At 34.9% G+C, this 25884-nt stretch overlaps 3 protein-coding genes across 4 annotated transcripts; 1 reads left to right on the top strand and 2 right to left on the bottom strand.

Annotated features, from left to right (window-relative positions):
- Window positions 1-753: 753 nt before the first annotated feature.
- LOC123693496 (DNA polymerase beta-like) lies at window positions 754-3450 on the bottom strand. Its single transcript, XM_045638634.1, has 6 exons — window positions 3311-3450; window positions 1910-2380; window positions 1702-1824; window positions 1242-1404; window positions 952-1141; window positions 754-872 (listed from the first exon to the last, which is right to left on the bottom strand). The coding sequence occupies exons 2-6, from the start codon at window positions 2335-2337 to the stop codon at window positions 778-780; spliced, it is 999 nt and encodes a 332-aa protein (XP_045494590.1). The 5' UTR covers window positions 2338-2380; window positions 3311-3450; the 3' UTR covers window positions 754-777.
- Window positions 3289-9840, top strand: LOC123693495 (ATP-dependent DNA helicase Q5-like). The gene is made up of 11 exons (XM_045638633.1): window positions 3289-3425; window positions 3666-4312; window positions 4426-4531; window positions 4988-5148; window positions 5376-5566; window positions 5813-6022; window positions 7024-7228; window positions 7409-7618; window positions 7764-7923; window positions 8022-9536; window positions 9627-9840. Exons 1-11 carry the CDS (start codon window positions 3332-3334, stop codon window positions 9731-9733), a joined length of 3606 nt encoding a protein of 1201 aa, XP_045494589.1. The 5' UTR covers window positions 3289-3331; the 3' UTR covers window positions 9734-9840.
- Window positions 9841-11298: 1458 nt separating this feature from the next.
- On the bottom strand, window positions 11299-24414 carry LOC123693911 (condensin-2 complex subunit D3-like). 2 transcript variants are annotated; one of them, XR_006751733.1, is made up of 23 exons: window positions 23702-24414; window positions 23465-23625; window positions 22874-22993; window positions 22632-22775; window positions 22428-22521; window positions 22205-22320; window positions 21330-21524; window positions 20965-21108; window positions 20401-20553; window positions 20066-20247; window positions 19521-19680; window positions 19226-19355; window positions 19067-19147; window positions 18684-18824; window positions 18068-18242; window positions 17630-17779; window positions 17171-17307; window positions 13929-14153; window positions 13335-13408; window positions 12642-12779; window positions 12142-12373; window positions 11523-11564; window positions 11299-11396 (listed from the first exon to the last, which is right to left on the bottom strand). XR_006751733.1 is itself a non-coding variant. In XM_045639177.1 (22 exons), the coding sequence occupies exons 1-21, from the start codon at window positions 24354-24356 to the stop codon at window positions 12161-12163; spliced, it is 3588 nt and encodes a 1195-aa protein (XP_045495133.1). In that variant the 5' UTR covers window positions 24357-24414; the 3' UTR covers window positions 11407-11564; window positions 12142-12160. The 2 variants fall into 2 exon arrangements, 1 of the variants encoding a protein (XP_045495133.1); XM_045639177.1 differs by lacking the exon at window positions 11299-11396 and having other exon boundaries at window positions 11407-11564.
- Between the last annotated feature and the right edge of the window lie 1470 nt (window positions 24415-25884).

Below are 25884 nucleotides of genomic sequence, written 5' to 3'. Positions count from 1 at the left end.
GGACCGACGGTACGCACTGATGGTCGGTCAAGCTCTGCAACCAACCTAAGAAACGAAGTTATTTTGTGATATAGATGATTATAATTATTATGCTTGTGCTTGTAATACAAAGATGATAGTACATTGTTAGAAAAGCTTGTTAAATTTGTTTGTAAATGATGATTTCTATCGATAATTTGCCTGATATTTTTAATGTTATATGATTTTATAGTACTAACAATAGTATATCTTCATAATTATTATTGCACGAAAATATTTCATAAACTACCACTTTGTATATTTTTACTATAAGTTATGTTCTTACATATAAAGGCTGAAACCAAATGTAAGTATTAAGAATTGAGTTTAAACTTCGAAAAAATATTTAAATAGAGCTTAGGATATGTACATTCCATATTTAATCCAACTGTTTTATTCAAAGATGATAAAACAATGGTGACCCTAGTCACTAGATTAAGAAAACTTGCCAACTTGCGCTATTTAAATATTTTTTTCTCATTTAATTGCACCTACATAACGTTATAGTCTTATGATTTTTACATTTATTTCATTTAAAATAATATACTTATCAGCTGTTCTTAGAGATTTTAAATAAAAAAATACTATTTCTATACCGAAAAGTATAGAAGTTCATCATCATGTATAGAAGTAATTAATAGATATTATTGTTATTAAAAAATATTAATTTAAAAAAAAATCGAAATTTGTGATAAAAATAATAGGTATATTTTTAATAATGAATAAAATACTTAATTGAAGAAGTGCTTTATGTTTCATTTACATGTTTCGGTCTTCTGGCTTTTTGTACGGATAATCAATATAATCAAATATGTCTTCTTCCGATGTAATTGGAACACTCTCGCCCGGTATACCTATTATAGGAATAAAATAATATTAATTAAAAAAAATAATAGATAAATAAATGACACAGTAGTAAAAACATTTAGTTACCAGTGCTTCCTATGGGTCTCAGAGAGTATTCGTTTAGTGTGAATCCCTTTTCTAAGGCATGGGCACGCATTTGTTTGTTAAAAACATCGCTTCCAGTAAAATAAAGCACTGCACAGAAATACTGTTCGTGTGGAATGAGCCTTATATCTAAACGTCTTGCTGGATGTTGAGGCGACAATCTACACACGCCCTTTAAAAAAAATGAGCGTTTAAGGAACAATTAACATCTAATCTGTGATTTAGCTCAGAATTTAGTAAAACATTATGATTAATATACAATATATTATTACCATAAATTTTGTATCTCCTTTTGAAATTGTGTCAATTACAAGCCCTTGTAAAACTTCGGTAACCTTATTTAGTAGAATTTCACCGTGTTTCTTTGAGTTTTGCGTTTTGAGTGAGGGATGTGTTAAAAGCGCATCAATATCACCACTCTCTAATTTGCCTCGTCTGTTAACAAATATTTTTTTTAATATGCCCCATTTTTTTGAAAACCTTCCTCTTAAATCACTCTTTTTAAAAAAACCGTATAAAAATCAGTTATTTAGTTTTAAAAATTGAAGCATGCATAGGGTCGGACATGTTTCTTCTTACTTTAAAGACTGAACTGCTTTGTATGCAAATTGGAAGAAAGGTAGTTCGAAACCATTTCCGAAACCTGAGAAGACATAGGATAGGTGATATACTGGAAATCAAACGGGATTGTGTGGATAAATTTGTATAAAATATGGTAAGTATACTGTATACCTGTAGCTTCCGCATATTGTTATTCTGAAGTTTGGATCAAAATCAGAAATTATTTTTTTCATTTTGATTTCAACTTCTTGAATTTCGGCACGCGGTATCTTCTTTTCAAAATCATCAAAGAATCTGAAATATGAACAAATAATATTGTTTTATTACATTAATAATTTTATTATATTGTTTAACAATTTCATATCAATAATAAACATACTTTAGGCCAATAAGTTGATGATGTGTCAATTTATCCTTTTGTTTTTGTAAATCTTCTATGGTTTTAATTCCACTTCGGACTAGTTCTGCAGCTTTGACTGGACCTATACCAGAAACTCGAGTAAGTAAACTTATAGCTTGAGCATTTTCATCGTTGTGTATATTTTCGAGCTTTTTTAATTTTCCTGTATGCAAAAACTCATCAATTTTCTTTGCAATTTTTTCTCCGATGCCGTTTAATTTTTTTGCTTCATCGCCCGATTGAATTCGTTTTTCATGCGTTGCAAGAACACTGGCCGCTTTTCTATAAGTGTTGTATTTGTGTATATTTCGACTCACATTTTTCTCGTATTCTGCTAGCTCTGATAAAAATTCGCAAAAATCTGCATTTAAATTATTAGAGTTCGATGGTGCTTTCCGCTTACTCATTTTAATAACGAAAACAATGTAATCAAATTATACTGAAGAAAATCTGCAATAAAGAAAATCGTTGTTATTCATATTCATTTAATCGCAGAATAAATTCGGATTTTTTTTTTATATATAATCGATAGGCAGACGTTTGACCACAATCCCACCTGATGGAAAGCGGCGATGTGGTCTACTTGGGTGCACGTCTGCCTAGGAGGAGCCTATTCACCCTAGCTTTGAAGAGGTCCAGGTTGTATTGCTCAGGAAAAGTAGTGGTAGGGTACCACTATTTTTCCTGAATGGAATGGAAACAATGGAATTCACTCCCTACCGTAGGGAGTGAATTCCATTGTTTGGCTGATTTAATTAAGAAAGAAGACTCGAAGCGACGAGTTCGAATGTTAGGGATATCCACAATGAAAGGATGAAACCCCACTGCACGCCTCGAAGTACGATTGAGGAATGGAGATGAAGGAATTAAGTTGTGTAAACCTAGCGCACCTTTATTTATATACCACTAGCGGTCCGCCCCGGCTTCGCCCGTGGTACATATTAACGTTTTCTCTACATAAGAACCATCCTCGTACTTCAAGGAATATAATAAAAAAAGAATTATCGAAATCGGTTCAGCCGTTCTCGAGTTATGGAATTACAACGAAAAGTGGCATTGATTTTTATATATTAGAGAAGATATGATTGTGATTTGAACTTAAATAAATTTGGCGCGAAGTGCGATTTAATGTTGGCAATATTGTATGGAAAGTGTCATTCAAATACCTACTTTACTTGTTTTGACGGATACAGAAATAGAACGTAAATTTGACAAGTTGATAAACGCAAAATGTCAAAGACATTGAGTATTTTTATTTCGAGGTTGTTTTTAAATTATTATTTCAGAAACATTTTACGATAAAACAATAAAATTAATGTTATAACAATGTGTATAAGTGATCAAACAAATAGATTTACGATAAATTGAAAAGTGGGCTACCTGTAAATAGTCACCAGCGTCATGGATAACGTAACGGAGAAACTGTTCCAATGTTTTGGTCATAAGAAATTCAAAAGTGAGCTGCAGGAGAGAGCTGTGAGAGCTATTGCCCGAGGTAACTATTAAAATTTTGTGTCAATAATAACAATTTTCTAAAAATACGATTAATGTTTGTCATATACTCCGAAGTTGTTTCAGTACCAAAACAGTGCTGCCAATCTTTAAAAAATACTATGTAAGGCTGATTATACATGAACCGTATTTATAATAAAGCTGGTTTACAATACTATACTAATTATTTCGAATACAAGAGTCACAATCAACATCTTAAAATATTTTTAAATGTTTGTTTTAGGTGTTCATGATGTATATGTTTCTATGCCAACTGGTTCTGGTAAATCTCTTTGTTTTCAATTACCTGCAATGTTACAAGACAATAAAGTAGCAATAGTTTTCTCCCCATTACTTGCCCTGATCAAAGATCAGATAGATCACTTGACTAGATTGAAAATTCCAGCTGAATCTATCAATTCAAAAATGACAACTAAAGACAGAGAGAGAGTCTTGAATGATCTACGTGCTATGAAACCTAACACTAGGTTTTTGTATGTAACTCCAGAACAAGCAGCTACTGGAACATTCAAATCACTGATAGAACATCTAGTCAAGTATAAAAAAGTTTCATACGTCGTAGTTGATGAAGCTCACTGTGTGAGCGAATGGGGTCATGATTTCCGACCAGATTATTTAAAATTGGGTAATTTGAGAGAAAAATTTAAAACTATTCCTTGGGTAGCGCTCACTGCCACAGCTAGTGCAGAAGTCACTAAAGACATAATAGAAAATCTAAAGTTGTTACACCCAGTTGCACAATTTAAAACACCAAGTTTTCGTCGAAATTTGTTCTATGATGTTGTGTATCAGAATTGTATTGAGGATGAAATTACTGATCTTGCTGAGTTTTTGAAGAAATGTTTAAAGGATGAAGACAATGTTAAGCCAGTAAGTATAACTTAATCGGAAAACCTGAATGTTTTGTGACTATATAGTAAGTATATAAAGATTAAGTACAGTTATTTACACAGGACTGAATATCTTTGTTTGTATTTTTTCAGAAAGACAGAAATGCTGCTATAGTTTATTGCAGAACTCGTGAACAAACTGAAGACCTAGCTAGAATGCTTAGTGGCAAAGGAATGAAGGCTTTGGCTTATCATGGAGGTATAAATATTGTATTGTTTAATATTTTATATGCTTTTGAAAACATTAGTCTCAAAATAAATTAGCAATTTTTCAAAATTTATGATAATTTTCCTATAAATTTGCTAGTTGCAAAATATACACATTGCATTATTTTTTTTTTTATTCATAAAAGGTACCTTACAGCTGTTAATAAGATAAATTAAACTAATTACATAAAAAAACGCCAATAACAAGGCATACCGATAATAGTAAAATTGTGTGACAAAAAATGGTAAACTACAAAGGTACAATAATTGTTTTCTTTTACTGTAACAAAAAATACAATTATTCTAGATGAAACACAATTATGCAAGATTTATCTAACTGTGTCATGATAAAAATAATAGAATTTATTCTCCTTATGTTTTTATGTTACGTTTGTATATATTCATATTATTATAGCAGCAATTTCATATTATTATACACAAATTTTAGGGCTCAAAGGGTCGGAAAGGGTTTCAGTACAAGAACAATGGTTCAATGGAGAATTCCCATGTGTATGTGCTACAGTATCATTTGGTATGGGTGTGGATAAAGCAACCGTCCGAGCTGTTGTTCACTGGGGCTTACCACAAAATGTTGCGGCTTATTATCAAGTTAGTATTGTACAATTTTACATATAGTTTTGAGTTTTATTGATTGACACTATCATAAAACAGCATGTTGCTTTCACATACATTTCACATATTATTATGTTGAGATGAACTTCAATACATATATTACTTCTTAATCTATTCTATGATGTATTGATCTAATGTCTTTAACTTAGTTTTAGATATTGTATGATATTCTATTTTATTTAAATTTATTTTATTAATTTTAGGAATCTGGCAGGGCTGGTAGAGATGGTAAGCCAGCATTCTGTAGAATATACTACTGTCGAAGTGAACGAAATGCCGTTGATTTTTTGCTGAAATCAGAAATAGCGCGCGCAAAAACTCCTGAGCAGAAACAACGCTGCAAAAATTCATATAAGAGTTTCGAGATTATGGTGAAATACTGTGAAGATGTTGGGTAATTTCTCATTTATAATTACATATTTATTATCTGTACAGTTTCACTTGGTTAATTTTTTTATGTTGTATTGGGCTTGTGTGTTTTGAGTAATTTGTAGAATTGTTTGTTTTACACAAAATTCTGCTTCTTTATGTATTTGCATAATTTTGCTGGTTCAATACTAATACATAGTTTAATACCACTGTTTGATACTTTTTAATGACTCGATAAGCTTGATTCATGATCGGTAATTGGTTCCACCAGGTGCCGGCACAAAACGTTCGCCGACTACTTCGGCGAAGAGATCCCCCGTTGCGCGGGGCGGTGTGACGCGTGTGCTGACGCTCGAGCTGTGCAACGCAAGCTCGAGCAGCACATGCGTCGCGCTATGAGCGCCACGCTGCACCGCGCGGGCTTCGTGGCGCAGGATGACTCGTCTGATCTGTACGGGCAGGGACGGGACGGGCAGAAGAGGTAAGCTAACGACTTATACGTTTGCGTTAGTGAAGAACTTCCAAGGTACTTTGGTGTGGTAGTACCTCGTTGCAATCGTGTATTGACGTGCGAGCTGTGCAACGCAAGCTTGAACAGCACATGCATCGTGCTATGAGCGCCACGCTGCACCGCGCGGGCTTCGTGGCGCAGGATGACTCGTCTGATCTGTACGGGCAGGGACGGGACGGGCAGAAGAGGTAAGCTAACGACTTATACGTTTGCGTTAGTGAAGAACTTCCAAGGTACTTTGGTGTGGTAGTACCTCGTTGCAATCGTGTATTGACGTGCGAGCTGTGCAACGCAAGCTTGAACAGCACATGCATCGTGCTATGAGCGCCACGCTGCACCGCGCGGGCTTCGTGGCGCAGGATGACTCGTCTGATCTGTACGGGCAGGGACGGGACGGGCAGAAGAGGTAAGCTAATGACTTATACGTTTGCGTTAGTGAAGAACTTCCAAGGTACTTTGGTGTGGTAGTACCTCGTTGCAATCGTGTATTGACGTGCGAGCTGTGCAACGCAAGCTTGAACAGCACATGCATCGTGCTATGAGCGCCACGCTGCACCGCGCGGGCTTCGTGGCGCAGGATGACTCGTCTGATCTGTACGGGCAGGGACGGGACGGGCAGAAGAGGTAAGCTAATGACTTATACATTTCGTTAGTGAAGAACTTCCAAGGTATTTTGGTATGGAGGTTCCTTGGTGCGACACGTGTAGTTTGTATTGTACACTGTACAGCTCCGGCTCCAGCAGCGCTTGGCACGGGGTTCGTGGCGCAGGACGCCTCGTTTTTATTTTTATCAACTGAAGCTTAAAATTAATAAGCAGACATTGTAATTCTCATAATAATAAGGTGGAAGCATTAGTTAGTTGTATAATTTATTTGTATCTGAAAGTTAAGGTTAGACATTTATAAATATTCCTCATTAAAGTCAGAACATTTTAAAAGTAATTACTTAATTTGTTGTATATTTTATTTAGAGAGATAGAGTCGTACTATGGTGACGGCGGTGACGACTCCGATGGAGAAAGCAGCAGACGTAGAGTTGCAGAAGAAACGAGATCTCTTATTATGAAAGAATTTGCTCAACGAAAGAAAAGCATTGAGAAAGACAGGAAGCCACATGATGAAACAGAATCTGCAAAACACTCAAAATGTAAAGCTGCAGATAGTACAAGCACAAAGGTAATCAATATATATTTTTTTAAATTTTTAAGTTCCAAAGACAGAGCTGTTCCTATTTACATGTTTTGAGAAAAACATTTTTTTTTTCCTAGGTCTGTTAAAGCCGTAAAGTGCCTTCACTATTTCTTTAAACACTTAACACATCTTTTAAAATATGACACTTAAATCGATTATTTTCAGGTAAATGGTCTAATAGTGGCTACTAGAGAGAACTATCTCTCTCTATTAAATAATGCGTTAAGCGAGAATTTGACAGCATTAAAGGGTGTTGACGAACCGACACGAACATTATCTAAGAATGATGTAGAACAGTGTGCAATCGAATTGGAGTATGAAGCGTTTTCCAACAGTACTGTCATAAGCTTGTATCGGCGGGCTTTAACTAAATTGGTATGATTTTACTTATATGACACAAAACAATTTAATGTAATAAATAATTTAAAAAAATGTTCACGATCTTATTTTGTAGCTTACATTACATTTGTAGTTATATATTAATTCTTGGTCTTGTTTATGACGGCATTTAATGTTTTAGATTTCGAACGTGAAAGCATCAAAAGATCAATTGTATCCATATCTCAAAGATTTTGAACCAAAGAAGAAAGAAACACTGGCTGAATTTGTCAAAGAATTTGAGAAAAAAAAGCGGGACGAAAAAGCGCATGGTTTCATAACAGCGGCTCAATTAGAAAGTGGTCTGTGTTTCTAATAAGTTTGTAATTTCGTTAGTTGGGCAGTTTCCTAACGATAAGCTTAATAGTTAACATTGTTTTTTATTTATTTAAAATTTCAGGACAAATTGAGGTGAAAAATGAAGCAAGGGAACTATCAAAAGCTGATAAAGAAACAAAAAGAAAAGCGAATTCTTTCAAAAAAGATCCGCTTACTCAAACCAAGCTGAAAAATTTCTTCACTCCTAAATCATCACAAGAATCTCCTGACTTAACTTCAAGCAACAGTGAAGATGAATGTGGTCTCGTAATTGATGAAAATATAAAACCAGATGCCTTTGACTCTACACTTAAACTTAATAATATTGAGGATAATTCACTGGATAGTGATGATAACGATTGTACATTAAAAATTGACGAAAGTGCAACTGCTGGTGAATCTCCAAAAAGAAAATCTAGCAAAACAGAATCCAAAACCTTTGTTATAAATATAACTTTGCAAGGAGTTCCAAGTAAAAGCACAAATAAGGATACGGAGAATGTTGATGAAACTAGCAAAAGCAATGATGAAACTAAACCAATATCCCCCAAAAAAGGGCTTGTTCCGTCAAAAAGAAAAATAAAAGCGCTATTTGGCGAATCAGATGATAGTGATTTTGAATTAGATTCGCATAAACACAAAAAACCTAAGCATGGAAAAGATAAACACAAAGAAAAACACAAACATAAACATAAGGACGAAAAATCGAAACATTCGCGACATCGTAGCAAATCTGATTCTGATAAGAAAGATAGGAAACGTTCTTCAAGTAGAACTAATTCAGAGAAAGAGTTAATTATTGATGAAATTCCTGTTGCAAATACTCCAGAAAACATACCCCATGGTCACAAATCGTCAGAAGACAAAGTTGAGAAAACGGTTGATCAAAACACGACACTGGAGCTCAGTGTATGTGATAAAACAAATAAAGATACTCAAAAAAGTAAAGAAGATAGTGAAACGGATTTGACAAATGTTAATATGGAGCAATGTGAGAAAATAGATTTAGATGATAAATCTCTGAGTGAAGCATACAGATTAAGTGTTGAGGCTGACAAAGTTTTAAAAGAATTGCAACAGTTTGCAGAAATGAAGCCCGAGCCTGAAATTAAAGTGGAGGTTAAAAAAGAGGCACAGACAGTAAAAGAGAGTGATTCCAATGAGCCTGATTCACAAATAACTGTGAGTTCCTCACAAAGCTCTTCCGTTAAACACAAGTCTAAGCACAGAAGCAAGTCACATACAGAAAATGTGGATGTTACAGAAAAGCCACAAGTAAGCCAGCCAGATAAAGAAAAGCATGTTTCTGAAGTATTAACTAAAGCTCACAGGAAAGAAAAAGAAGTCAATCACAAATCTGAAATATCCAAAAAACATCACAAATATGATAAAGAACATAAAAAAAGAATAGATATAACTGTAAAACCCGAAAGAAAGCATAAAGAGAAAAAACCGAAAAGCGAGAAAGTCGATGTAGCGGGATTAGTTGTTAAGTTATTGATGCCTTATTATAAGAAGAAGAAAATTAATAACAGAGACTTATTTAAAGTCACTGCTAGACATATCGTTCATCAACTTCTTGCTATTCAAGTTACAGGTAATTTTTACTTTCACATATTTAGTAATTATCAAGGTAATTCAATTTTTTCTTTGCATTTTATTTACTAAACTATTCTTTATATTTCAGAGGAAGCTGCTATCAACATGTTATTAAAGAAAGCTTTCAGCAAGGATATTACGATAGAAAGTGAAAGTGATTTAAATACTAAATTAACGTTAAGCAATGTGGTTTAATATGAAGTTTGATAATAATTAAAATAATTATTAGTGTTAATGTTAAGAATTATTTATACATAATTATTCTTGTATGTCGTTTAATAATAATTACATTTAAAGTGTTAGACGTTTGTTTTATTTAATAATCACCTTTCGTAAAATTATACTAGTACAAATTTTATATTTAATACATAACATTATTATTTGAAGTGAACTTTCTTAAGGCGATTTTGGTATCTTGCCAAAGAAGTTTCACTTCTGACACGTGTGCTCGGCACACACGCTCTTTTTTTAGGTAGGTTATTGCGTTATACCTATCCCAAATTTCATTCAATTCGGTCCAGTAGTTTTCATAACAGACTGACAAGACAGAAAAAAAACATTGAAATAATAATACTACGTATGGAGGAGACACCACGAACAAAATCTGTGCGCCATTTTTTTGCTCTAACTAAGTTTTAAAAATTATTATCTAGTTAGGTACTTACCGATGAAAGTTATTCCTTTGCACTTTTCCGTATTATTTGTGCAATATCGTAACACACACGAAGGCTTATTTGATGTGTTTCACTTTAAAACAAATAAAAAATGAGCGTGCAGTTACGCCATAAGGCGTATGTTGAGCGGAACATAAGTGATGTAGGCGGTAACGTCTCCATATGTATATCTCAATGGAAAAAAATCATAATTTCTAAACCATAAGTTTTCGCTTAACTAAAGTATGTTTTAAGTGATAACTCACGATGCTCTCAAGCTGAAAAAAGGTTTTGGACCACTATAAACTTCAATGGCTGTGCCTCGCGGTTTTACCTGCGTTGCTCTACTCCTGTTGGTAGCGTGGCTATTAGCCTCGATAAATGGGCAATTTAACACCGAAATATTTTTTCAAATGGGACTGAGATTACCGCGTTCAAACAAACAAACAAACTTTCCAGCTTTATATTTATTTAAATAAATAGTATAGATTGTCTAGCTGCTGATACATGTACTATTAGTAATAGGTAGTTCGAATTCTGTACAAAGATATAAACTTTATAAGGCGCCTTAATATAGACAGAAACCACATTTACACTTACAGTTTGTTAGTACTCAATTTAAAACTTATGTAAAAAATCTCACAATGGTTCACACCAAATCTTCTGAACGGATTTATGTGTACGCAGTGGGATGAGGTGAGGAACTGACATCATACTTAGTAGTTAATGTGAAATAATTAAATAGTCGAATTTAATTTGCCTTTGGGTATTACGGTCACATATTTTGATAAATTTAGAGTATCCAGTGCAGTACTACCACGTCACTTTGAATCTAAAGGTACAAGTCCGAGACGGGCCGCAGACCGCAAACTGCAACAGCAAACTGCAAGCGACACCACTTGTTTCTATGAACATCTATGAAATTGATTCTAAGCGCGGCAACACTGCTGCCTGCAGACGCAACGCGCAGCGATTCATAGATGTTCATAGAAACAAGTGGTGTCGCTTGCAGTTTGCGGTCTGCGGCCCGTCTCGGACTTGTACCTTTATGGTGACGACAAAAATATATTATAGAGGTAGGTGATATAGTTACTAAAAAAAACAAAATTTTAATCTTCAATATACCTTTATTCTTATGAAAATAGATCTTTTTATATAAAAAAACAATAACATATTAACTGCCGTTAAACGGAATGACAATATAATTACGTTTTAGTTTCATACTCCATCTCTATCTTTTCTTATCTAACTCGAAATTAAATTGATCTTGAAACTTTGCCATTGACCAATACCAGTAATTTGAATAGCTCTTTGATCTCGGTCCTTCGCAACATAGTAAACATGTATACAGCAGAGACGATGTGTTGTCCATAAGCTATGTCCACACTGTGCCTTTTTTCGTTCATCAAGGGCATGCGTCACAGCGCAGTCAACAGCGCACGCAACGCATGCTCTTGACGCATGCGTTTTTGACAGTTGAAAGCACAGCGCGCGCTGCGAAAGACGTTTCCCGCGTCTGGTGGATTTCTGTGCCACAAAGCGTTCAACAACAAGATGGTGTAACCAATTTCAAAAGTCTATCGAATTTTTTTTCAGACATATGTGTAAAAATTTTAAAAAGAATATCTTTATCTTCTCGTAGTTCTCTCATAATCACATTACTTCGATTATTGTAATAGCCTCGTATCCAAAACTTTCGCTTGGTTCTTTTTTTTTCTGGAATTTCTTATGACCAAGTAAGCAGCACATATTCCACTGTAAAATGTTGTCGTCGCACATGTTTCCACAAGCTGACAAACTACGAATGAACTAGGTAAATGACTATATTGGCGTTGCGTTGAATTGTCGCTTTCAATATTGAATTCAATATTGAAAGCGACAAACGAAAGTTGAATAGAAAGATGAAGACGAAAGTTGAAGATGAAAGTGCATAGTGTGGACATAGCTATATATATTTTCATTAATGTCCTTATATTTTAAGTGCCCGTTTCTTTGGCGAATGTGCATAGTGTCTTGGTGTACGCGGGGGCCGTTTACGTGCGCGCGGTGTGTCGGGGTCGGGCGGCGCGGACGCAGTGACGAGGTTACGCGCGTTACCGGAACTCACTTCTAGACCGATTGTCTCTTGGAAGTGACGTACACGCTCCACCAGTTCTTCGTCGTCTTGGATTAGCTCCTCGATCTGAATTGAATGAAGACAATTATTAATGGTACAATATTCTATTATTGTATCAGGATACATTTTTTAAAGATTTCGCAAAATAACATGCTCGATATGTGCATTTGATGATGTTTTAAATAATTAATTTAAATATCACAAAAAAATGTATTGCTACAATTAAACAAATTTTTATTGATTTTTTTATAATTTTATTGACTGTTTATTTTATTTTTTATTAATATTAATTATCATGGTAGTACAAATAATAAAAGAGTTTGCAAGTCGTTACCTCTTGTCTATAATCGTTGTGCAGGTCGGTAGCGATGCGCACGATGTACGCAGCGAGTTGTCCGCCGCGCGAGCGCAGACGTGCGTAGAGACGCATCACCGCCGGCACCAACACCTCAGCGACTGTGCGCTTCATTTTCTGCAATTGTTATATTATGGTTATATTTGTTAGTCAGTTTATTTATTGAGTCGTCAAAGGCAAGTTAATAATTGCCAAGAAGTGTAACTAGATACAAATAATTATACTTTTTTACATTCAAGGTTATATTAGTAATTTATGTAGCATCGTTAGTCATGGTTTTTCAGTTTAGTAGTCAAGATGTTTGTGTAAATAGATAAACATTAATTATAGCTTATTTTTTGGCTAATAAATGTTTTAGAAAGGTGTACATGTGTTTCATTGTTATATTCTGAATAAATAAATATACATACCTAGCAACCTTGAAGTCGTAGGTTACACTTGAAACGACGAAACTTCAAGTATGACTGTTGATTTATTGCAAAATATTGAATTTTAGTAAAGAAAGGATTATAAAAACTCGCTTGAGTAGTTTCAAAGACCACATAGGAACTTAATATCATTATACATAGTTTGAATATAGAATCGTTACACGAGTTTGCGGGTAAAACATATTTCAGTGATATTAATTAGGTCAATTCCAATTTTTAAAACACGCTTTACAATCAAACTTACATGCGATACAATATTGGTTGTGACTCTTTCCTGAAGATCTTCAATGTCAGCATCACCGGCCTTCTCTGCTTTCTCTGTAATGCATAGAATTAACGCTATAAGAAATAATAAATCCAAGTAAAATATTTATTTTATTCAGAAATGCCCATCTTTATAAATAATTAGAAACTCAATTACAAGAAGGAATATACATACCCTGATGCATGGAATCCCATTTTGCTTGTAAAAATAAAAATATTTTTTTTGTATAAATTTAACATAATTGAATAAAACGTGAATCGTATGATACGTAATGTTTCACTGATCACTTTTCATTCCGAGCAAGTAAGCGATCAACCTTCTATTTATTGACTTTTTTTTGTTTGTCCCTTACGGAAATCGAACCTGGGACCTCTTGCGTTCACAACTGTACCTAGGAGGTGGTTAGTAAGAAGCGGTTTTATAATATGTGTCAGTGCGTATTGTGGTCTGCGGCACGCCGCGCGTCGCTGTCACGTAACCGTCAGCGCTGGCCGTTGACAAATGGCTGTATGGCCTCCAGTGAGCCTTCAAGTGTCGAGTGGCTACTGGCTACCGATATAGAGCAGCACTTACTGGGCAGCTTCATGCGCGGGCCGCACAGCAGCGTGATGGTGTCGAGCAGCGCGGCGCTCAGGCGGTGCGGCAGCTCGTCCGTGTCGGCGATCTCGTCGGCCACGTCCGCCGCGTGCTGCAGCACCTCGCGCGCCAGCCGGCACTGCACGTTGAGCCGCTGCACCGCCGACATGCGCTGCAGCATCACGTCGTAGATCAGCTGCCGCGCGTCGAACGACATCTTGTCTGTTGACACGGACTTTTTTAAGAAATTTTACTTACAAAAATGTTTTATAAACAAATAAAAAAATCTTATTCTCATGGGGAAATTACTACTATGTGTATGTAGGCAATTGTTAATTTTGTTTGATCATGCGAGCGAAGCTGCGGGCGGCTTAATTTAAGAGTCCGGCGGAGGCCGCTCGCAACTGCAATTCGAAGTGAAGGCAAAATACGCACGAATATTGTTGTCTCTGTTGCACAATTCCCGCCGCGCTGCGAAGCCGCGCGTGAATTTGTGTGAATAGTGTGTAGGTGTGAGTGTACCGTTCATTCATATTGACAAACGCATTTCGTTTTATTTAGGAATATAATGTTCCTTATTTACTTTATTTTTGCAGCAAACTTTGGGCAAACGTAAGTGTAGGTAATGTGCAGAATAACAATGCGTTTTTAGGAAATTTCTCTACAGCACTTATATCTTCAATAATATCTCAACATCTAGGCTTTGTAGAAAAAAATCTGGGTGTAAAATCAGGGTACATTTTTTTTACAAATATAATCCATACTAATATTATAAATGCGAAAGTAACTCTGTCTGTCTGTCTGTCTGTTACTCAATCACGCCTTAACTACTGAACCAATTTGCATGAAATTTGGTATAGAGATATTTTGAAACCCGAGAAAGGACATAGGATAGTTTTTATCCCGGAAATCCTACGGGAACGGGTTTTTCTTTGAAAACGCGGGCGAAGCCGCGGGCGGAAAGCTAGTGTATAATAATACAGTAACACAGTACAGTAAATGTAAGTAAGTACAGCTCGCCCGAAAATATACTTACGCCATCAGTTTTACGCCTGGGATAAAATAACTGTTCCCGGCTAAGAATGATTAAAATAAAAAGCAAGGATTTCTACAGGTAAACATTTATTATGTTACTAGCTTACCGCCCGCGGCTTCGCCCGCTTTGTCTAAAACCTAATAAATTATAATATACTAAAACCTTCCTCTTGAATCACTCTATCTATTTAAAAAAAACACATCAAAATCCGTTGCGATCAGTTTTAAAGATTTAAGCATACAAAGGGAAAGGAAAGAGAAAGCCACTTTGTTTTATACTTTGTGTGATACATAATTAGGTAAGTAATAGAGATTGTTACATTGATTTTTAAAAAAGTGTAGGGTGACCATATTTCGATTGCTGGTCACAAACTCACCTCGACTGTAATATCGGGTGTCCCAACAAGAACGCAAGATTTAAATTTGGCGCCATTCGAAGTGTCATTGTTTGACATTTCAACAAGTGTTATTTTTTTTTAGTAGAAGGTATAAGGTTAGTAAAAATGAAACGCTAAATGAAGGATCAACGCATTCTCATTGTATAATTTGTGTTTTACCAAAATGGTGAAAGTTTTGCGGCTACAGTACGAAAATTGCGATCAAGGAAATTGCGATCAGTAAAGAGATTAATGGAAAAATTTGCTGAAACTGGGTCTGTTAGTGATGTAAAGACAACAATGCGCCTTCGACCAGGTCGATCAGCCGAAAATATCGCAGCTGTACGTGATGATGTCGCTCAAACTCCAACCATCTCAATTCAACACCGAGCTCAAAAAATTGGTGTTTCCGAATCCACTATGAATGAATTTTGACGAAAGATATGCATCTTGCATGCAGGAGGGGATGTGGTTTGAACAAGACGGCGCCTCATGTCATACAACCAGAGAAACGATACAATTGCTGCATCAGTCATTTCCCAGTCGTGTTATTTCACGCTTTGGGGACCATAATTGGCCACCTAGATCATGCGCTTTAGGGGTTTTTTTTTAAATCGATGGTTTATGCAACGAAGCCGACGACGACTCAAGCCTTAAAGGACGAAATTTGATGCTGCATTAATGAAATACCACAGCATTTATGTAAAACGGTCATTGAAAATTTCATTAAAAGATCGCGTATGTGCCAGCAAAGCCGCGGCGGCCATCTCCCTGATGTGTTGTTCCACACATAACCTCATCTTGTCTACTTTACGATATAATATAGTTTTCACGATTTTTTTTTAATATCTGCGTTTTATGTCAAATTTAAATCTTGCGTTCTTGTTGGGACACCCTATATAATATATATTATTTGAATCAGGGATGTTGCGGATGCTGATTTTTTTACATCCGCGGATGCGGATGTTCAAGATATTATGTAATTTAAAGTCTATTAATAAAGAATCAAAACAATATGAACTTAATTATTAACTTTTTTTATTGTAATCAAATCAAATAGAAGTACCTACTTATTTTTATGTTAAACGCCTACTGGTTCTTATATTAGTGACAAAGTGGTGACGTGGTTTTCACACATAGAAAATATTACCAACACATACAAACTTTTTTCTATACTATGAAGTTTCCTTACTGTATGTATCTGTATATTGTGCTTGATGCGACAGCACGACGATGAAAATTTGTGATTAATTTGAACGTGTGCCGTAATACCAAAAATGATGAATGAAAACTCAATGCTTTTCCAATTTTTTTTTTGCATATTGTGTAACTTAACAATGTAATCCATGTTTCGAATTACATTATATTAAGAATATTGCCGTTTTTAATACAGAATGGATGAGTAGAAAACATATCATTTATACTTTAAAAATGTGAGAAATACAAATCGTTTACAATTCCTTGTATAAAAAGTAAGTATTTTGCAATAAAAATCAAATGGGAACCTAGATAAATACTGTCTTATTCCGAATAACAGCACAATAAAGTGGAAAATGGAAATATGCTCAAACTGAAAATGAATTTGGTATTACGTTTGTATGGTATCATTTTGTCCGCCGGCACCTTAATGCGTGTGCATCCAGTGGCGTTTCTGGTCCGTGAGTGAGTCGGATCGCGATGAAGAGCAAATGCAATGCGCTTCACCCCGCAAGTAATTTTATTTCACCAAACTGCATTCCGAACGAGTAACAAATATGAATCGATCCAAAAGCGCCTGTAAAAGATTATTAAAATATACTTACATGTTTGAATTTAAAAAATCATTACCTCCGTCTTCTTTATTGAAATAAAGCACGCAATCCACAAAATGGTGGTATATGACTTCCACAGTGAGACAGCTCGTCACGAAGTACTCAGCTGGCTCACGGACTTCAAGGTCTTCGTCAGCGAGGAGTGCGCAATATCTAAAAAAAAATATTTTTGTAGTTATTTATTTATTCAAATTATTTATTTAACACACACTTTAACTTACACACACAAACTTTAGTTATATATTTATTTTATTTTTTAGACGCCATAGCGCCGTCGCTCGCACAGTGCCCATATTTAAATGGTATAGTAAACCTCCGCGACAGTTTGGCAACGTCGCATCTTGGACATATCATATGAACTGCATATGAATAGCCGTAGCCGGCGACATACAACCAAAATTAATAAATCGAAAAATAGTCACAACTATGTACATGTACATATTTATCTGTAGAACATTAAAACATGCATTATTACCGATAATATAGCGGAGTCCTCAATCGTAGATATCCAGCTAACAATAATTTAGTGAGTGCTCTAGCGGCCGCTCGGCGTAAAGCACCGGGAGCTTCGTGTGCCAGGCAACCGCACATTGACTCCAACAACGGGTCCACTATGCAGGTGTATCTGTATCGGAATTAAATTATGATGAGTTAACATTATACAAAAATTAAATAAACAAAATTAAATTTAAATTATTAAATCAAAACACTTGACTTTTTTACATTTTATTTTTTATATTAAAAAATATTGAATTTTTCCTTTATTTATGTTAACCACTATTCCGTAGGAAATTTTATAACAAAATTAATCTAAACAACGTAATATAAAGAAGTTCTTTTTATAGCTACAATTTATTGACATATATTATGATTATATTATTAATCATCACTCCAGTGAAGTGACTCCACCCACCTAGTACAAACATCAGTGAGCGCTAGCAGTGCGTTAAGGCGTGCACACAAGGGCGCGGTGTTGTCTTGTAGCAGAAGCGCCATTTTAGGCGCCGCGACTACGGCCGCCACACGCGACCGCACGCATATCCGCCCCACGCCCGCCACGCACGCACCGCGACGTGCGTCATCCCACTCTGAATAAATAATATCAAATTATTAATTAATTTCGGAATATATGTAATAAGTAAAAGTTGAGATAGTAGTTCCTTAACAGAATATTCTTTTAGCAGAAGACTAAACCGAACACTTTCAAATGCTACGCATCTCATTATTTTATTTTATTTACTCCTAGCATAATATTTACAATCTTAAACTTACTGTGAAATATTATTGTTTATATCAGACGATCTGCACTTGCAACATAAACTTTTAATAAGACGAATTTATGAATTATTTTATCCGGTCCGATTAAAGGGCACAGAGTTTTCATAAACACTGATTTTGAAATCATCAAATTAAATATCATGCGTGCTGTTATGTGATATGAGGATGGTTGATTTTGTTCAAGTTTCGTATTCACAAATCTCTATACTGAAAATATTAATTACAAACAAAACATAATGTATGAAACATACCAGGTGGAGGGTGTTCCAAAGCGTTCAGGAATAGTTCCAAAAGTTGTGGAGATGGTGGGTCTGGAGCCACCAACGAGAGATCAGCCGCTCGGACCCACTCCGCCACGTCACTACCACCCTCGGACAACGCTCTACGTTCCGCTGCGTGGAGAACATATATATTCAAATTTGAGAATTAAATCAATTTCATCAAAACTCCTACGTTTTGTCCGCAATTTGGGTATGTAAATATTTAAAGTTAAATATTAATATGTATGCCATGTTAGAACAAACGTTCTAACATGTTAATTATGTATATGAGATAAACGAAATGTGTTTTTGTTTAGTTTTTATTGACATACTTCATATTCAGCTTTAATAATAAATTTAATTTGAAAACTTACATAATTTCATCAAATCCGTAGCCCACTGTAGATTGGTAGGGTCTAAATTGGCGGCCAAAGAGGCGCTTGCTGGTCTACAATCTGTAGTGAATGAAATTAGAATTTATAAAGACACTGCCAAAAGAAGAAAAACAACAATAACAATTATTATGTATGTACCGTTGTCTAATGCCGATGCGAGACGTGATATAAGATGCTCTCGTAAGGTTTGTCTCTCCGAGTCGCTCGCATAACGCGACCAAAGTGATATTAGCTCTAAAGTCAGAGGCATCAAACGATTATCTCGCTCCTATAAAATTATAATTTCAATATTATTTAACAACATATTATCGCGATTGTGAATTTATCCAAAGCCATAGGTTAGTTACGCAGTCTCACGTGATCAATTTTCATCAAGAAATCTTAACCTTTGTCGATAAATAAGTATTTAAAAAAATATTAGTTTATTTGTTACCTGAACATCATCCGCCAATTTGTAATAATATTCTAGCAAAAAGGACACCTCAGTGTATTCAACGTGTCTGGCCATACTCGTGAGTAGGACTAAGCTCTGTAGATCGCGAGCGTCGTTCAATGCACCTAAATGCGTACTCACTATGTCCACAAGACGGTGACTGAAAAAAAAAGACGTGTGGCACTCGGGGACTGCCGCGGTAAAGCTATTGCATAGCATGCCTTCAAGCCACACCTCCGAGCCCGTCGGAGTGGGGAGCGTGAGGTTTTTTCGTTACGGAATTTCTCGATTCGGTCCCCGCGCTCAAGGCCCGCGATAGAAGCTATGCAATAGCTTAATAATTATTTTACTCTTTACAAAATATACATTCATTTCGATACTTCTATTTTAACGCTCTTTACTTCAGTAAAGAGCATTTATGAAACTTCTAAGTAATATTACTCAAATTCATATTATGTAACTTCTTTAGAACTGCCAAACTATACCTATTTATAATATTGGTATTAAGGTGATTTTAAATTTATAGTAACACCATAAACACTTACTTTATACAGTTTGCCGATTTCACGAGCAGCGTACAGGCTTTCTGCAAATGCTTCCTCATGTTCAATCGTGTGATACCCGCTAGGAACAGCCATGGTAGAGAATCCACGGTAACATTCGGATCAAATTTCTGCATCGGCGTAATAAGAACTGATTGGACCAGGTTAATTACTTGCTCTTGTATCTGCGAATGACATTTTAATTCTTTAGCAAAACACAAAACAATTCATTCTATTAGTGCTATTGCGTACGAAGTAGCTAGTAAGAATAAAAAAATACAAATTAGGCATACAAAGTTACAAAATCGCATTAGTTATAATAATTTCGATTTACAGACCTTAGCCTCGGGATCTGAGAGTTGATGAATGGGTCCGGCCAGAAATGCATTCAATGATATCTCCGAAGGATTGTTTAAAGCCACGTCAGCGAGGGCATTGACCGCAGCTCCTCGCACTATTATACTTGCATCACGACATAGAGACACTAGAGTCTAGTTGCAAAACACAATAATAAAACAAATATATTAATTAATAGTATGTTAAAGAGCTCAATTTTTAACTTGTAACCCTTAGATTTTTAACTTGTATATTGAAATTTAAAATCTTATTCATAAAACCTATCAATCACAGAGGGCTTTCATACAATAGGAAACACAACAATTCCTCAGTTTAAACTGTAAAATCCCCCTTAAAGAATGACAGCTGAAAAATACCAAAAATCTTGAATTAAATCATTAATGTTTCAAGCTAAAACCCAATCTATAAGACGAACCGAGTCAACACTCATTACAATGTGCTCGAAAAGACGAGTCAATATAAATTCAAGAATACACACTTTAAACTTTTAAATTACACACTTTAAACTAAATGCAATACAACACTTATTCATTTATAATACTTACCGCATAGTGGGAAGCGTGTTCATTTCGAACGAGCAGACGGTGTAAAAGTGCGACAGCCGCCTTACGTACTACGGCTCGTTCGTCCGCTGCACAACGTGCCCCCACTTCTGCTATACGACATTGCTCCCCATCTCCACTTAATTCCTTAAAAATATTAATTTATTGAATATACTTACAGAAAATAATATAACAAGTTTTTTGTTATAATATAACTTAATTAAAAAATTAATATTCTGATACCTTATCATCACCAAACTATCCAAACGTGGGAAAAATAACATATATGTATTAATAATAATAAAATGTTTATGCATAAATACATTAAAAGGATAAATGTTTTAAATGCAGTGACTAAAGTTACTTACTTTCATAGCTTCATTAACAGGAGCATGGTGGGAGTCGAGAAAATCAGTAAGTAGAACTAGAGCACGTGATCGCAATGTGCTCGACACGTCGTTAACTCGCTCGAATATAGCACGCACTATGTCTGCGTGCGGTACGCAATGGCGACGTTGGTTCAATAAACCCGATATATCTTCGTCCATTGCTTCTAGTTCTTGCTAAAAGTAGGTGTAGAAGGTGACAGATAATAATTATTATTATTAAAATAATTTGGTACAAAAGAAATTTCTCTGAACTCATCTATACATATAATAAATCTGTAGAAGGGTCAATTCTGTACATTGAAAATATTGAAAAAAATAATAACTAGCAGGGGGTGTTACTGGATCGATACCAAACCTAAATATGTGATTAAAAAAATTTTTGTCTGTCTGTCTGTCTGTCCGTCTGTCTGTCTGTATGTGAAGACATCACGTGAAAACTACCGGTTCGATTTCGATGAAACTTGGTCTAATTATACCTTATTATCCTGGGCGTAAAATAGGATACTTTTTATCCTGGAAAAATACGTAGAAAAAAAATTAATCTCAATTTTTCAGTTATCCATCCATAGACGTTGTTTTGTAGTAGGTACCGCGAACACACGTTACGTATTATTATAGACCTAGCCGTATTTGGGTCCAATAGATATTTATAAGATGTCATTGTCCGAGTAACTCAAAATGGAGAAATAAACCATCCACGCAAAGACCGACATCCGCGCGGACGGAGTCGCGGGCGGAAGCTAGTTCATAATAAATCTGTGGGTTGAGTTGTTGTTGTGTATTGATAAAATAAGAATTAATAATTTAAATAAACTGTATAAATTAACGATGTGTACATAAAAAAATAACCTTACGTTTTCTTGTGATGATGTTTGTGACTGGCTACTATCATCCTCTATGGCCACTTTTAATTGGTTACCACTTTCCTTTTCACCATCAACACTTTGCTGTTCACTATTTGTGTCCATCACTGTTAATAAATTATAAAAATAATTTGAATAAAGTATCAAAAGAAAGAAGAAGTAAAGATCAGTTAACTTATTATGTTTAAGAACATTTGTCTTTTGTATTTTTTACCTTCATTGTTATCTTCTGTTGATGTTTTTCTACTTTCATTCCCAGAATCAGTAGATTCTTCAGGATCATTTGGTACAAGCTGTGCTAAGATTTCCTGGAAAAATATAATTATAAATGAAATACCAGAGGAATAATAAGTAAGGTAAGGTTGGATAATATTAATAGTATTTCTGACTTTATATTTAATTTTATAAATTAACTCACCATAGCAATTTGGCGGTGAAGTATTTTTGATGTTGCACTTAATTTTAGTAACCATTTTACTATATTGCAATATGATCTTTTCGGTAAAAGGCTCATTAGACCAGCTACAAGCGAAATTCGAGTCTGACGTACTTCAGCTTTTTCCTGTTATAAAAGATGAAGACAGAAATGTCTCAAAAATATTTTTTTTTTAATATAGGTACTTTATTATACATTGATATTTTGTCAACTTATGTACATACCAAGCCTTCCAAAGAATAAGCTAAATGTTGCAAAAGCACAACATAGCTTGAGAGTGCTATTTTACCATATTTACTCAGGATGAGACCAGAATATGTCACATATGATGCTCTTACTATATTCTGTAAGTAACAAAAATAATAAAGTAAAACTATGAAGTCAATCTTAAACTGTGAAGTTCCATTGTGATTTTATCCACAAGAGATATAGATTTTATTGAATATTACATTAAACTTGATTTTTTAAATATTCTTTTTTTTATTTAAAGAAATAAGAGATGGTGAAGTGTGTTTTTTTTTTAAATTTATTAAGTAGATTTTTTAATTATAATTTGTGTGAAAAAAAGCAGATCAATTTGTGCATTTTTAAGTATAGAATTCTAAGTTCATAGTATTTGAAGCATAAGTGCCCTTACGCACTAGCGGTTAACCGCGGGGGCGGCTAACCGCGCGGTTAGCTGCTTTCCCATTTTAATATGCAACCGCTTTTATGGTTAGTGCGTACAATCATAATGTGGTTGCATATTAAAATGGGAAAGCGGCTAACCGCGCGGTTAACCGCTAGTGCGTAAGGGCACTAAATGACATACATACATGTGCCTGTTTATAATCCATAGATGCAGCAACTAACTTTTGTAGTATAGATTTAAAAAGCAATTTAATTGCAAGGGAGCTTGGTTCTCCATTTGAGTTGTGCAAAAGGAAGTCTATAACTTCATATACAACTCGAGATAGATTATTGAGCTCTATCTTATCTGAAATATAAATCACAATAATAGTAACTTAAGCAATAATGAACAATAATTAGATCAAATAAAATATATCATTTACCTATATTCAGTTTGTTAACAATAGCTCCACCAGTAATATCAACTAAATTACTGAGAATGTCTTCAAAATTCATATCATGAGGACTAAGTTGGAGTTTTTCTATTACATGTTTCAAATCATAAACAAATTCACTCAATTCTTTTAAAATTGAATTCACTTCTCTCGCCAATTGTTTTGTGTTAAAGAAATTGTCTTCATTTTCACAAACTGTCTTTGGATAACTTAGGCAAGCAAGAGAATGGGCAAAAAGCTGTGAATGATATATGTGATATGCTTTGTGTCCAGGAACAGACAGAAGTTTATAATATAGCCTGGAAGCCCATAACGCATTATTTCTACATTCTGTTGTTAGGATATTTTTGTTGCCATAGTCAATGTAATATCCTAATAGGGCCAAAAGGTGCTGGTGTTTCACTTGATGTGACAGAGTGGCCCATGAAGTGTTTTCAGTGCTATTTTCTTCCGTACACATCCAATCATCGAAAGCCAACATTATGCTCCGAAACACCGATCGAATTTCATGAGATTCGGTGGCATTTTCATATTCAGATGGTAATTCACCAAATTCAAAAAATTCAGAGTCGCAAACAGATTGAACCCATTCATCGTTAAGACAATCTAAATTTAATTTGTTTAATTCCTCCAAAAGGATCATTTTTTTAATATTTTACGTGTGTTAAATAGTAAAATTAAATATTTTTCCCTAATTAAAAATTGTACATTTTGTTTACAAGCGTTCAAATTTCAATGTAGTGCTAAGACATTGACAATTGACATTTGAGTTTTGACAATTGACATAGGTATGACCAAATATGACCAGACAATACCACAGAGCAAGTAATTTTGCTTTTACGAGTATAGGAGTATATCAAGTGTATTATTATTAGTCTGTGCTTTTACCATTCTTTTACCAAAATCGCGAGCGAGTGTAGAGCGCGCTCATCACATTTAAGCCTAGGCCACACAATACTGCTAATGCGGTTTTTTTCAAGAATAGTTTCAAAACTACAGATTGTTTCAAAATACTATAAAATTAATTTTTAAACGAGTTTAAAAAAAATTGTTCTAAATTCAAAACTTTTGACTGGGTGAACCGAGATGATACTTTTTTAGCTATTTCCGGTTTCCGGCTTACCAGTTGATCCCATTTTAATTTTTTCCAGTTCCATTCGAAGGCGGTTTAGTTTTTGTTAAAAAATAATTATTGACAACTAGCTTTCCGCCCGCGGCTTCGCCCGCGTTTTCAAAGAAAAACCCGTTCCCGTAGAATTTCCGTGATAAAATCTATCCTATGTCCTTTCTCGGGTATCAAAATATCTCTATACCAAATTTCATGCAAATTGGTTCAGTAGTTAATGCGTGATTGAGTAACAGACAGACAGAGTTACTTTCGCATTTATAATATTAGTATGGATACAGCTTACCTTCGATTTTGATGGAACACCGCTTTTTAACCATACAGTCTACATCTCCGGTGGTTTTATGCTCTAAAGTGATTAACTGGTCACGGGAAAATAACCGTAGTGTGGCCTCGCATTTACTTCCGTTCTCATTGTGGTTCTCCTTAGCACCAAAGGTGTCACCAAGACATATTTGCGATTTAAAAGTATAGTAAGATTCACGATAGATGACCACGGCGCAGAAGGCGTATTTTAGGTCCCTTTGTCCAAATTATTTAACCAACATTAAAATATTATTTTGTCATAATAATATGAAGAAAAGACATATTATGTCTTTTCTTCATATGAGTGTACGTGCGCAGACGGCCGCCATTTGTGGTCATCTTTCGTGAAATGTGAATCGTACTGTGATGTACTGTGCAAGACACTGACAGCTTACTGTCTGTGTTATCAGTTATGTGCAAGAAGCTTATATCCTCTAATACACTGGAGATTGCACTATGACCATTAACTTGAAACAAGAAACTATGACATTCAATGACGTCAGTCATGTTTTTTGTCTCTTTCTGTCGAGTGACCACGCTGGTTTGTAAATTCAGGATTTTTCAAAATAGAAAAAACTAAAAATCATGGTCTATAAAATATAATAACGACATATATTTTTAACAGTATTTATATTATAATATTATGGTCATACTTTATAGGTAGGTACATACAATTTTAATTGGTATAGAATGATAGTTATAAATAACTTTTGGCTACAAAGCTTGGATATGAACCGAT

This window comes from Colias croceus, chromosome 8, assembly GCF_905220415.1.
Source record: "Colias croceus chromosome 8, ilColCroc2.1".
NCBI lineage: Eukaryota > Metazoa > Arthropoda > Insecta > Lepidoptera > Pieridae > Colias > Colias croceus.
The sequence above is the reverse complement of the archived record's forward strand: the minus strand, read 5'-3'. Positions and strand labels throughout refer to the sequence as shown.

Excerpts from the sequence above, each read along its gene's own strand:
- LOC123693496 (XM_045638634.1), bottom strand. The coding sequence starts at position 2,337 with ATGAGTAAGCGGAAAGCACCATCGAACTCTAATAATTTAAATGCAGAT. Across the intron at positions 1,825-1,909 it reads CATCAACTTATTGGCCTAAA|ATTCTTTGATGATTTTGAAA; the intron begins GTATGTTTATTA and ends TTCATATTTCAG. Across the intron at positions 873-951 it reads GAGACCCATAGGAAGCACTG|GTATACCGGGCGAGAGTGTT; the intron begins GTAACTAAATGT and ends TTCCTATAATAG.
- LOC123693495 (XM_045638633.1), top strand. The coding sequence starts at position 3,332 with ATGGATAACGTAACGGAGAAACTGTTCCAATGTTTTGGTCATAAGAAA. Across the intron at positions 3,426-3,665 it reads TGTGAGAGCTATTGCCCGAG|GTGTTCATGATGTATATGTT; the intron begins GTAACTATTAAA and ends TGTTTGTTTTAG. Across the intron at positions 4,532-4,987 it reads GGCTTTGGCTTATCATGGAG|GGCTCAAAGGGTCGGAAAGG; the intron begins GTATAAATATTG and ends CACAAATTTTAG.
- LOC123693911 (XM_045639177.1), bottom strand. The coding sequence starts at position 24,356 with ATGATCCTTTTGGAGGAATTAAACAAATTAAATTTAGATTGTCTTAAC. Across the intron at positions 21,525-22,204 it reads AAACATCATCACAAGAAAAC|CAAGAACTAGAAGCAATGGA; the intron begins GTAAGGTTATTT and ends ACCTACTTTTAG. Across the intron at positions 14,154-17,170 it reads TTTCAATAAAGAAGACGGAG|ACAAGATGTCGTTCGACGCG; the intron begins GTAATGATTTTT and ends CCGTGTCAACAG.